Source organism: Caretta caretta, chromosome 1, assembly GCF_965140235.1.
Source record: "Caretta caretta isolate rCarCar2 chromosome 1, rCarCar1.hap1, whole genome shotgun sequence".
In the NCBI taxonomy this organism is placed as follows: domain Eukaryota; kingdom Metazoa; phylum Chordata; order Testudines; family Cheloniidae; genus Caretta; species Caretta caretta.
Window position 1 is genome coordinate 329,272,212 of NC_134206.1, and position 13,730 is coordinate 329,285,941.

Below are 13,730 nucleotides of genomic sequence, written 5' to 3' on the forward strand. Positions count from 1 at the left end.
GGCTTTTCTTCCCAGCACAGAATGGTGCAGTAGGGCAGGGGGAAGGGTTTATAATTGGTGCCTGGGAGCCAATAGGTTTATGCTGCACTCTTCTGTCCAACCAATCAGAATCAGCCACATAGCTCCCCGCTTACCTTCCTCCAGCCCATAAGGAGAGAAGGGAGGATGCATTCCTTAAAGGAGCCAAGGATTTTCTTTCCCCAGGTGGTCTAGACAAAGACACTGAGGGTGCTACTCTGTTTTCCTAATGATCAAACACTGATGACTACTAACTAGTTTGCCTTTTTAGTGATCAAATACTGTGGCCAATCCTCTTCAAAACTTGATGAAAACAATTTAGTCTATTATTAAATTTAGTTTTTTAAATTCTGTTGATCAGTTCACTTCATAAACGTGCCATTGTAACTAAGCTGGAGAGAATGAAATGCATTTGTCCTAAATACAATATGTATTGCTTTTATGTGGAAAAAGTACATTTTATACATTATTTTTCAAAACAAATAAAATTATACATTATAGCCCCAATTCTGCAAACTGGTCCTTGCAGATGAGAGCTGGAGTTCCAGCCCAAGCCCCAGTGTGTACACAGCTATATTTAGCACACGAGCAGGAGCCCCACTAGCACGTCTGTGGACCCAGGCTGGGAAGTTCAAACACAGATGCAGTGTAGACATGCCCTCTCAACCCATTATCAAAATTAGCTAGAGTTTTTCCATTAAAGTCAATGAGAGCATGATGTAGCCCCAGGTTTGCAACACTGATATAAAATCCCTAATATCAGCAACTTATATGGACATTTTCCTATTATATCTACTGAGATGACAAGCTTGATACGCATGTGTAACTCTAGTTAGTGTCATGGGACTTACATGCATGATCAAAAGGCAAATTAAAGCTCCTGAGGAACGAGCTTTTTCACTGATGGACATCAGTACTATGGCAGTTTTCGGTGGGCTTTGCCTTGTGAACCCACTGCATCCAAAAGACTGAATTTTACATTTATTCCTTTTTGTTCTGGCAGATACATTACTTTTGAAGAGTAGTGCAAATAAATGTCACTTTCTCCAGAACTAATATCACTATTGCTCGCCGGATCAGCTGATAGGGATTTTACAGGGGCTGCTTTGTGAACATCTCTCCTGTGTTCCTCTTACCTTCCACAACAGCCTTTCTCAGGCAAAGCACATCAATTTTGTAACATGCTTAGTCTTATCCAGGTGGTGACCTAAAATCTGATGTCCTCTGCTGAGTTCTGTGCTGGTGAATAGCATATCATGGTGTCTTTTTACTAGTAGATGAATCATTTTGGTTCAGGTAAAGCAAAGTAAAGTAAATAAAATTAAGTAAAGCAAAATAAAAATAAACAAGTTATTCTTCCAAAAACAGGACTGAGGAAGAGAAAAAAACCAGAAACTCATCTTTCATTTGACTGTCCATTTATGTAAATAAGTTTGCCACATTATTTATTGTTGTCTCTTTATATTTCCAGGGCTACAGCTACTCACAGAGGCCAAGTTATATTCAAGGATGCCTTAGCACAGCAGTTGTGTGAACAGGGAGGTGAGAACTACTGCATTTTAAAATTTAATGCCAAATGTACTTTCTACATTTTTATTCATATCAGTTTAATTTATCATGGAACGAGGCTATTTTATTGATCAGAGAAAATCTGGAGTTAGGATCTTTTTATATCCTCAAGTCAGTTGCCCTCTTACATTTGCACCCTCTAATGAGTGATCGGGATTTCATATGTAGGTCCCAATTGTTAAACAAGAAGGAACATACAAACATTAAAATAAATTATATTCTAAAATACTCTGAAACTTTTTAAACATGCTAACCTCTATTTTTTGTCAGAAATACAGGTTGAATAACTATGAATGTATTAACTGTAAAAAAATGCAATAGGCCTACAGCTAAAGTTTCATTTACCGTTGATCTGGATGGTATTTTGTAGAGAACCTGCTTTCCCATTTTGCAAAAGTAGGTCATCAGATTTCTGCTAGTCATCTACAACATTTGATCATTTTTAAAGCAAAACAGGAGTGTTTGAAGTATACTAACTTCTTCAAAAATCAAATTGTTGCTACAGCTTACCATATAAATCCTTTTGATGAATGATCTGAAAATAAATCTTATATTGCGAAAGTATGTCTACAAACAGGACATACTACACTGAACACCCTTCATTAAAACACTTGGTGCTGAAGTGGGTATTCAACACTTATGGTGGAAAAGCAAAGGAATTTCTGCATTTACACTGACTCAGAGTTTTATGCATAGAGTGCCAACAATCCCATTTCCATGCTAGAAGAGACAGTGGAACACTGGCCAAAAAGTAGGTCTGTGGTCAATCCAGAAGAAATATTCCAAAATCAGAGATGCATCATGCAGATTCATAAATGAGGGGAAATCCCACAAGATAAGCCCCTTTAAGCATCAGACAGAACTGCAGATATTTTTGATGAGTTTGGGAATGTTTTTATGTTCAGCTTTTTATAGGAAGATGCAGCTGAATATTTGATCAAGAGAATGAAACAAACAGAACTGAGTTGTGAGTGGTAGAGTTATGTAGAGCCTTGAAGGTGAGGACAAGAAACTTTAATTTGATGGGGGGTGGAAATTGGGAAGCAACTAGAGGGATTCAAAGAGGATTGTCAGAATGATGAGCTGGGAAGATGGTATTAGCAGCTGTGTTTTGAATGAACTAGAAGAACATGATTGGAGATGTTGGAGAAGCCATAAAGAATTTATGGTTAATATTGTTATTATTGTAACACCTAGGAGCCCTAGTCATGATCCAGAAGCCTGTTATGCTAGGTGCTGTACAAAGATTACAGTGATCAAGATGGGAGATGGTGAAAGCGTGGATCAGTGTTTTCACTATGTGAACAGAAAGGAAAGGTTGGATTTTGGAAATGTGGGGAAGAATTGACAAGTTCTAGACATGGCCTTCATGTGCAGGGCTAGAGAGAGGGGGACTTGCAGGAGGCTGGGAAGATGGTATTGCTGTGAACAGTGACGGAATTTCAAGAGTGTAGCACTGGAGTACAGTTCTGGATATGTTAAGTTTGCGCTGACAGTGCAACTCCTAGGTGAAGACTCAGAGACATGGGCTGAGAGATGAGATTGGATGGTGTCACCGGGTCTTGCTTCTCCCCAGCTCCAAAGCATTTGCCATCACACCCCGGCTTTTGCGGGAGGTTTATTTCTTTAACAGAAGTTAGCCAAAAAACCAGAAAACTGTCTTAACTCATTCCTTAGTCTCAGGGGTCTCTGGCACGCCTACTCCTGGCAGTTTCCTACTCTCCATCAGCTCTGCATCCTCCTTGAAGCAACCATCCAAAAGCTGCTTCCCTGAGCCCCTTGCTACCAGGACCCACCATAGGAGCTAGTTCCACTCTGGTGTGGCTTTCCCTCCCCAGGTCACAGCTTATGTAAGTCAATCTTCAACTCCCCACTAGCAGGCCTTTATAGGCCCAGGTGTAGCCCAGCCCTCTTAATTAGCTGAATTGGTCTCACCTTCTGTGGTCTAGGGGAGCTGAGCTTAATCTATCCATGGGGACTAACTACCCTGTGACCAATGGGTGGAAACCAGTCAGGAGTTGAAAGGTAGACTTGAAGAGCCAATAACATAAGGATGGCAATCAAAGCTGTGTGAGCAGATGAGATCCTCAAAGAAAGAGTGACAATGCTATGTAGAGCAAGTCAAAGACAAAGCCCTGCAAGAACCACATGAAGAGTAGGAGAGGGAATGAGGAGCCACTAAAAGTGATGCTAAAGAAATGACTGAAGAGGTAGGAGAGCGAGGAGAGATCAGCATAATGAAAGCTAAGGAATGACAAGTTGTTGAGAAAGAGCATATGACTGGCAGCAGCAGGGTAGTCTAGGAGAATATGGTCAAAACAATGAGATTTGTCTATGCTGTCAGAGACTTTGGTCAGAGGAGCTGCAGTGGACAGATGCCAATGTGTACTGACTTTAACAGTGGTTTCCCAGGATTCTTTCGCAGTAATATTGTTAGCAAGGAATTTTATTTCTTTCATTCTATATTGCTGCAATCTTGTGTGAAGTCTGAGACTTAATGATAATCTGAAAAGTGTGTGGTGCCTTACAAAATGATCAGTTGTTATACTGCTCAAAGTCCTCTGAATTCATGGCAATAAAGGGGTCAGCTGTTAGTTGAGTCTGGGAGTTGTATGTTAGGTGCACAGAATAAAAGATCTGAAGCTGCAGCACCTCTGCTGGTTCCTCCGCCTCTCAAATCTGAAACTCTGTCATCTGCTGCCAGATGGTTGCCAGATATCAGTACCCTTTTTTCAGCATTCCTGAGATGGCTTAAGGCATTTTCTGCTTCATCCCAGTCTCTCCTCATATCCTCACAGCCATTGAGTTTTCCATCATGTCTAGGTTAACCCTCCCACTGCTTTTTCTCCCCATTACATTTACACGGTCTTTTTACTGATCAACTCAAATCTTGCACATTGGTCTTGTATCGCACACGGCCCTGGAGCTCCATTCTTCCAAACACTTCCTGCCACCTTGATAGCTCTACAACAGTAAAAGTAATTAACCATTGGAACAATTGACTCAGGGCTGTGGTGGATTCTCTATCACTGGCAATTTTAAAGCAAGATTGGATGTTTTTCTAAAAGATATGCTGGCATTGAAACAGGAATTATTTCTGGGAAGTTTTATGGGGTGTTATGAAGGGGTCTACTCCCCACAGACACTGCCAAGTGGTCGGGTAGAGTGTGAAAGATGCTTTTCTGCTTTAGCATCCCCCATTGATAGCCGCTCTTGCCCTGCAGTGGTCTGTCCACTTCTGTGACTCAGCCCTCCAACTGGGCCACAAGTCGTATCCACCGCTTCCTGGTTATGAAAAGAGTCCAACAAATGTTAGTTCTGCAGTCCAGCAAGAGGCTTCAGGCTTCACCTGGCCAAAGTCTCAGAGTCAAGATTCTCTGGGATATGGGGACTTCCTAGTCCTGAGATTCTAGTATCAGGGATAAGCTTTTTGCCTCCAGCCTCATCAGTGGGTGGGTAGGGGAACCCAGTCCCACCTCTCCACCGGGTTCCAATCCAGGGCCCCAAAATAGGCAGCTGAGTCCTGAACCCTGGAGTGCTATGTGACTGCCTCCCTGGATCACTTCCTACCAGCCTTCCCACACAAGAGAGAAAATTAACGACATGTAAACAAAATAAATCAAAGAAGTCTCCAGCCTAGCAAATATTCAGAGTCCTTTTCCCTCAGCAAGTTGGGTAGAGCATCAGTAGTCAGGGACCCCAGCAGCTGGGCCTGTCACACTGCTCCTTTTGCAAAGCTTCAGGGTGTAGATCTGCTCACCTTCACTTGCTGCCTGCAAGTGAGCTACTCTACTCCTCCTTTAAGCTTCTCCTGCATGCATTGCTGGTGTGGTGGGGTGGAATTGGTCGGGACTAGAGTAGCTCCTTATCCCCTTCCTCTCCAGTGAGGGATTTGGGCACTCCATCACACCTGTTATACAGGAGGTCAGAATAGTTCACAATGGTCCCTTCTAGGTTTAGTATTTATAACTCTATGAAGCAGCATGTCTCCCTCAACCGTGGCTCTTCCAGTTAAATTCTTTGTGTGCACTTTTTCTTAACAGTATGTGGCAATCATGGAGTCATTTGGAAAACTTCCCTGAAAAAATTACTAGCTTCACTTGTAGACAGAGAGAGAACATTTTTAGTGTGGGTCCAGAAAATGTAACTACAAATAATTGGATGATATTAACACAGGAAAAAAATAGGTTGAATCTCAGCAAAATCTTCCTGAGATTGAGAGCTGTTAGAGACTGTGGAGCAGTTTCCCAAGAGAAGAGGCAGAAGAACATACACTTGGGTTATTTTCCTGAAAGTTTCTCTCTGTCTTTCTCCTAGAGTTTCTTCAACCATTTCTTCCTTATTGAGTTTGTTGTCTCTGGAGCCCAACCATGGTATGAAGCTGAATGTCTCCATGCTGGCTCTTACCTCCTGTTTGCAGCCATTTCATTTGCTTTCTCTATCCTCACTCAGACCCCTCCCAGTTTTGTTTATTTCCTCAACAACTGTTTTCTTAACCAGTAAAATCTCCTTAGGAATTGGTTAGCATGGTTTAGCACTCACTGCTTCTCTCCCCAACCCCCTCCCCTTTCTGCCATTTTTCACTGTCTCTGCAAAGGACAGTGATAGCTTTGTTTTCATTTTCTTCTATGGGCAGTTTGAATTCTTCCTTTATTCTTTCAATCCATCCCATAGTATTATAACTGCAACTGTAAATACAGTATGTCAGTATGTTTTTAAAATATATATTTATGTATTAATAAGGCCATGTCTGCACTACTGCTAAATCGGCACTGCTGCAATCGATGCAGAGGTGTCAATTTAGCGGGTCTGGTGAAGACATGCTAAGTCAATGGAAGAGCACTCTCCCATAAATGTCTGTACTCCACCTCTTTGAGAGGCAGAAGCTATGTCATAGGATCATAGAATATCAGGGTTGGAAGGGACCTCAGGAGGTCATCTAGTCCAACCCCCTGCTCAAAGCAGGACTAATCCCCAACTAAATCATCCCAGCCAGGGCTTTGTCAAGCCTGACCTTAAAAAGTTCTAAGGAAGGAGATTCCACCACCTCCCTAGGTAACCCATTCCCATGTTTCACCACCCTCCTAGTGAAAAAGTTTTTCCTAATATCCAACCTAAACCTCCCCCACTGCAACTTGAGACCAGTACTCCTCGTTCTGTCATCTGCTACCGCTGAGAACAGCCTAGATCCATCCTCTTTGGAACCCCTTTCAGGTAGTTGAAAGCAGCTATCAAATCCCCCCTCATTCTTCTCTTCTGCAGACTAAATAATCCCAGTTCCCTCAGCCTCTCCTCATAAGTCATGTGTTCCAGCCCCCTAATCATTTTTGTTGCTCTCTGCTGGACTCTTTCCAGTTTTTCCACATCCTTCTTGTAGTGTGGGGCCCAAAACTGGACACAGTACTCCAGAGGAGGCCTCACCAATGTTGAATAGAGGGGAACGATCACGTCCCTCGATCTGCTGGCAGTGCCTCTACTTATACATCCCAAAATGCCATTGGCCTTCTTGGCAACAAGGGCACACTGCTGACTCATATCCAGCTTCTTGTCCACTGTAACCCCTTGGTCCTTTTCTGCAGAACTGCTGTCTAGCCACTCGGTCCGTAGTCTGTAGCAGTGCATGGGATTCTTCCATCCTAAGTGCAGGACTCTACACTTGTCCTTGTTGAACCTCATCAGATTTCTTTTGGCCCAATCCTCTAATTTGTCTAGGTCACTCTGGACCCTATCCCTACCCTCCAGCGTATCTACCTCTCCCCCCAGTTTAGTGTCATCTGCAGACTTGCTGAGGGTGCAATCCACGCCATCCTCCAGATCATTAATGAGTGTCTCCCGTTGGCATAGCATGGTGTACACACTGCTGTGAGTCGACTTAAGTTACATTGACTTAAGTTACTTAACTTACGTAACTGAAGTAGCATAACTTAGATCGACTTACAGTGTTAGTGTAGACCAGCCCTTCGATATACTTGTGGGACAGATTGGCAAATGGATCTAAATGCGTTTCATGTCCCCCTTCTGTCCCAAAATATTACTATGTTAAAGGGCTATAATGAAAGTAATGCAACAAAATTATTTAGACATAAGCTATAGTACATTAAGCAGAGAGAAATAAGACCATAGGGCAATTTTGTGGATTTGCTACAGGACTGCTTTTTAAAAAGTAAATTCAGCAGACATGTTACTTGACTTGGTACTTAATAGAACAGAGGATATAAAGGAAGACAAAAAAGTAGCGGAGAATATCTGAGAAACAGTAATCATTATGTCTGTTCTCCTTGAATAAGCATTGGTAATCCTAATATATTTAATAGGGATTTATGTTTGTGCAATGAAGAGAGAGAACAGACTCTTTCTTTATTTGTTAGGTTTTTTTTAAAAAAAGTTTGAAGAATAAAAAAGTATTAAGGGAAGTTCTCCACTGACATTAAACAAAATACACACTGAAAATAAGGGGAAATATGATACCATAAGGAAAGAACACAGAAGAAATTTAGGGTAGTCATTTATTAATTGTATGTGTGTTTCAGCTTATAATACATATTTTAAGAATACAGAATGATCTGTGTGAACCAATGTAAGCTTTAGTGTTTGAGTCTTATTAAAGCTTGAAGAAGAAGAATGGAGATATACAAATTTATTGCCAAAATTCAAAGAAGTGTAAATGTCAACACATGCATAAAGAAACAAATGAATGTATATCAAGAAAACTAAATCATATAATATAATCAATAAGAAAATGAATAATATATAAGCAAAAAGACAGAAAAGTAAGGTGATTGTAGGTTCACATTGGGACAAGTAAGAAAGTTAGTGATAAATGAGGTTCTTATCCTTGAAGACTTACATTAATGGTTCACTTTAGTAGCCAAAAGAAGTGGGAGAGAAGATTGGTTCACATGTTTCCTTGATTAGGGTGGAGTAAAACTAATACATTAATAAACACTTACTGAAGCAAAATCACGCTGGCAAAGCATCAGACCTGCTGAATTACATTACATAGCTCTAGAGGGGGTAGGATAGAATAGAAATAGTAAAGCTTTTGGTAAAGATAGCTAATAGTATAGTACTCTGGAATAAGGAGAGTATCAGTGGTTAGAGGGGTGGCTAATGTAGTTTCAGCTAACTAGAGAAGTGTCATAGGTAAGGCTATATTTTAGTCAGGGGTATTTTTTAGTAAAAGTCATGGACAGGTCACAGGCAGTAAACAAAAATTCACAGCCTATGATCTGTCAATGACTTGTACTATATACTCCTGATTAAATTTTGAGGTAGGGAGGTGGCCCGTGGGTGCTTGGGGGGGGGCAGCCCAGGGGATGCAGCAGGTTCTGGGGGGGAATGGAGGTTGGCGGGGCTGGCAGGCTCCCTACCAGAGTCCGAGCCTCCCCGGAAGTGTTGACATCCCTAAGCTCCTAGGCGGAGGCGCAGCCAGGCAGCTCTGTGCGCTGCCTCCACCCCAAGTGCCAGCTCTGCAGCTCCCATTGGCCAGGAACTGCAATCAATGGGAGTTGCAGGGACAGTGCCTGCAGGTGGAGGCAGCATGCAGAACCCCCTGGCTGCACCTCCACCAAGGAGCCAAGGGATGTAGCTGCTTCCAGGGAGCCCGCTGAGGTAAGCGCCACTCAGAGCCCTCACTCCTTCCCACGCCCCAACCCCCAGCCCTGAGCCCCCCACCCAAACTCCTGCTGCTGCTGGGTAAGGGGGGAAACTGCCTGAGCTGCTCAGGTGGCCCCTGGGCCAGCCACACCAGCCACTGCAGAAGTCACAGTGATCACAGAAAGTCATGGAATGGAGTGATTTCCGTGACCTGCATGACAAACTCGCAGCCGTATTCATAGGACCATAGAAATTAGAGATGGAAACAGATTATTCCCTGCCAGTGCAGAATTGTCCCTTTGATGCATAATTTCTAGCGCTTGTCCGGTCTAGTGTTAAATGTCACACGTTATGGGGTTTCCACTAATTCCTTAAGGAGACTACTCCACAGTCTTACAGATATCACTGCAGGGAAGTTTATCCTGAGATTCAGCCCAAATTCTCATTTCTCTATTTTCTTCCAGTCACTTTCTACAATATTTATGCAACATGGGCTTGATAGGCTGATTTTTTCATGCGTTGAAACATAAATTGGAGACTTTTCTAGGCATACTTTGAACAACAAATTAAAAACAGAATATAGGCTCCGAGGCTTGACCACGATAGTATTTTATAAAACTACGCAGAGGGCTTGAGTTCAGAAACGACACAGAGTTCCTTGACTTGTGTGTCCATGTGAGTAAAGCAATCCTACGGCAACATACTCTGGAGAGAAAGGTTCAACCTCAGTGTTTCAATAGTTGTTTATAGTAAATAGAAAGTATTGGCTGCAATCTGCTAGAGAAAAAAAGAGGGAGACTAGTATCTTACATATTCTTCACAACATACCATGAGCATCTATTCATATGCCCCTTTGTGAGGAACTGATGTGCTGCAGCCAACAGTCCCTGGATTTGAAATTCTGGGCAAGACTTTTTCCGAGGAGAGCTGATCACCCAGTAACTCACTTCCCCTGTTGGTCTAACAGAGCCCAAATTTGTTAGCTATTAGAGCTCAGCACAAAGTCAATTAGTTTATTAAGGATTTTGCTTGTAAAAGCGAGGATTATGGGCGGCTCCTTATGGTAGGCTTTGCCTAGCCTGTTTTGAGTTATATACACTATGATGTTTATTTACTGCTGTAGACAGGCTCTGAACCCTTCTGTATATGTCATTTTTGCCTACCCACTTTCAGATGTCTCTAGTCTGCACTGGCATTGATGGGACATAGTCACATTTAATTTGTGTTATGTTAGCAGTTCAGTTCTGGGTAGTGCTGACTTTTATTTAGCTAACATGTCAGCTACTGCAGTTTCTCACTATCTTATCTCCCCTTTCCCATTTCTCTCCTCTCCTGTTCATCCAAAACACTGCTTCCTTTCCTGATGATGTAATAACATCTTCCCTTTACTTGTGTCTTTCCACTCGTTGTCCACGTAAAATTCAAACTGTTAATTCAAAGGACTCTGTAATTCTGTCCTCTCTTATATATTTGACTTAATTGGCTCCACCACTCCTATTTTTTCCTTTCCTGTTGCTCATGATTCCAGCACAGCTTCCTTTCTCTCCTTCGATCTCTCCTTACTATGTGCCTTCTGCAATGCTGCCCCCTACACTTGGAAAAGATTACCAGTCATTGTATGGCAAGTCTCCTCAGTTTCCTTGTATTGTTCTGTATTGTACCTGCTCGTGCCTGAGCACCGTTGGGCAATGACTATTCTTTGCATGGCACAATTCATGTGTGGTAAAGCACTGTCTATGCACTATAAGTATTTATTATTTATATTAATTGCTATTTAAATAACGTATAATCAACTCATTTACATAGTTTTTAAAAAAGAGAATGTCATCTCCATCGAAGCCATATGCATTTTTAATCCACACACATATGCCATATACATTTCAAGCTATCCACATGTGTGTCTGAGGGGAATTTGTTAATTGAGAATCACAATTTTAAATAAATATTAAAATACTCTTTTCCCCCTCTCATTTGTCAAGTTTTTTTATAGTTTATAATACTTTTAAAAAATAAGTAGGCATTTTTCATGGTTCTATATTATTACTTTGTTTTGGAGCATATGCTATTTTGTTTAACTTTAGTGCAATAACTTGAGTAGACTTAATTTGCCTCTCAGCTGTGCAGTATTGGCCTGCGTATAATTTACGTTGCTTTAAAATAAGTAATCCTTAGGACTGATAAAAAGGGAAGATTTGAGAATAGTTAGAAAACCACTACAATCAATTTTGTGTTATGCTCCAAATTTATAACACTTTGGGACCTTAATTATAATACCTGAAGGTCAAAACAGTGCTGTATTGCAATAAAATATAAAATATAATAAAGAAATTATTCCTGGGGAGATGAAAGTCTAGGTTCATCACTCATTAAATGGTAAGTTCATAGCCCTTGTATAATTTGTCATCTTTAGCTGAGGAATTTGAATGACAAATTAGGTGAAGGGATATCTGAGGCAAAAATATATCAGCATTTGGATACAGTAGAGATTTGGGAATGTAGTCGCCCTCAACAATGTTTATTTGTCAGAAAAGTATTTTGTTCTACATTTAGTGTTTGTCTAACTCCACATTTTGTTTTTCAAATTAATAATTAGTTGTGCTAATATCAATATGCATAATTATCATCAGTTTGGTTTGATGGGCAGTCCATTGTTACAACTAGATTTGTTTTGCAGTATGTTGTGTACATAATTGAAAAGCTTGTGCTTTTATTTTATTGAGCCTCTTAGGAACCTAATCCTGAATTCCTTGTCCACACACAAAGAGACACACCGAAGTCAATGGGATTTATGCGTTTAAGGCTATGTCTACACTTGGAGCTTGGGGTATGATTCCCAGTTCGAGTAGACATACTTGTGATAGCTCTCATTGAGCTAGTGCGCTAAGAACAGTAATAAGAAAAGGTGTACTTGTGGCACCTTAGAGACTAACAAGTACTCCTTTTCTTTTTGCAAATACAGACTAACACAGCTGCTGCTCTGAAACCTGTCAAGAACAGTAATGTAGCTACAGGTAACGCAGGCACCAGCAAGCAGTAACATGGGCTAGCTGCCCTGAGTATGTACCAATGGGACTCGGTCAACTAGCCCATGACACCACTCACCGCTGTCCATGCTACCTTGACTACATTACTATTTTTAGACACTAACTTGATGAGAGATTGCACAGATATGGGCATCTGAGCTGGGAATCACGCTCCCTGCTTCAAGTGTAGATGTAGCCTGGGGGTTGCAGCACTGAGCCCTAGGCTGCCTATTTACTATTTACATAGTAATTTAAGATAGCATCAGGTTGTTTTTTTTTTAATACAACATTTTTCAAAACATCATGAGCTGCATTCTCATTTACAGTAAGGCTCGTTAACAGGAGCTTTAGAGAATGTCTACACTGCAAAGGGTCCCTGGAGGGCTTGTTAGTCTAGTTTTTAGCTCGTGCCAAAGCCTGTACCACCACATCCACACTGTTGTTATTACCCATGCTAGCTAGATTAAAGTTAACATGGGTATGCCTACCCATGTTAAAAGCACACCTTCACTTTGCAGTGTAGACATAGCCTAAGAGTGAATTAGAATTAGGCCTCCTAGCTTCATTTCAGTTCAGGATATATCTCTCTACTTGGAGCACAGAAACTATTTTATTGGTTTGCTCTCAATAGCTAATGACCTGTTTAAATTCAGATGATACTGGGAAGAAATCCTGCTCAGCCAATTGATCGCTACATCAGTGGCCTACATTATCATAATCTTGTGTCAATGACCAGCAATACAGTGGCTTCTAAACATCCTCTTCCCCAGCTCTGTCCTCACAGGTCTCTATGATCTACTGATGATCTGCATCTAGTAATGTGGAAAAGAAAATGGCTACAATGTCAGTGACAGAAGTCTTGTTCTGAGTCTGACTATTTATAGCATAAATTGTTTTTTTAAACCTATACCATGTCTGTACAGCAAATGAAGAAAGATTGATTTTCCTCTATCATTGTATCAGCAAAGTCACAATCCACAAAATTTTTCCATGTGGTGAACAACTTGGTTAATTCAGGATGTTCCTATCTAGTAAGAGTCAAGCTCTTCCTCTCTGCAAGGAGTTTTCTACATGCTTTCTGCATAAGATTGCTCAGAGTCGGCTGCCCAGCCTGTCTCTGTGGTAGGAGGAACAAATTCAGAATCTTCTCTGGTTTAGTTTCGGATTATCATTACGGGTGTTAGTAAAAGATCAAAATCTCATAAGATTTGTAAATTTCACACAGGCAACAACCATGCAGTGGATTTTTGCATATATTTTATTGTATCATGGAATTCTGGAAATCACAGATGGAAAAGGCCTATCGAAGACCTAATTCTGCAAGGCACTTAAGCACTTACTTAAACAAATGATTACGTGTTTTGCTGAATTGGGGCCTAAGTCAGTTGGCCCATTCCCCTGGGAACACAAGATTTTCTTTATAATATTATTTTGTAATTCTTTGTATAGTGCAATTTAAATGACCCAAGTGTGCATTCTTTTGCTTCTTATCTTGGGCAACTATTCCATAGTCTAACAGATCTC

The 13,730-nt window shown here is 41.1% G+C and overlaps 1 protein-coding gene across 2 annotated transcripts in view; it reads left to right on the forward strand.

Moving 5' to 3' along the window:
• RELN (reelin) overlaps positions 1 to 13,730 on the forward strand; it is a 468,214-nt gene that overhangs the window by 191,048 nt on the left and 263,436 nt on the right. For both annotated transcript variants that reach the window (XM_048836399.2, XM_048836401.2), the window contains exon 4: positions 1,490 to 1,560. In XM_048836399.2, the coding sequence (XP_048692356.2) occupies positions 1,490 to 1,560 (71 nt within the window). The remainder of the gene's footprint in view (positions 1 to 1,489; positions 1,561 to 13,730) is intronic.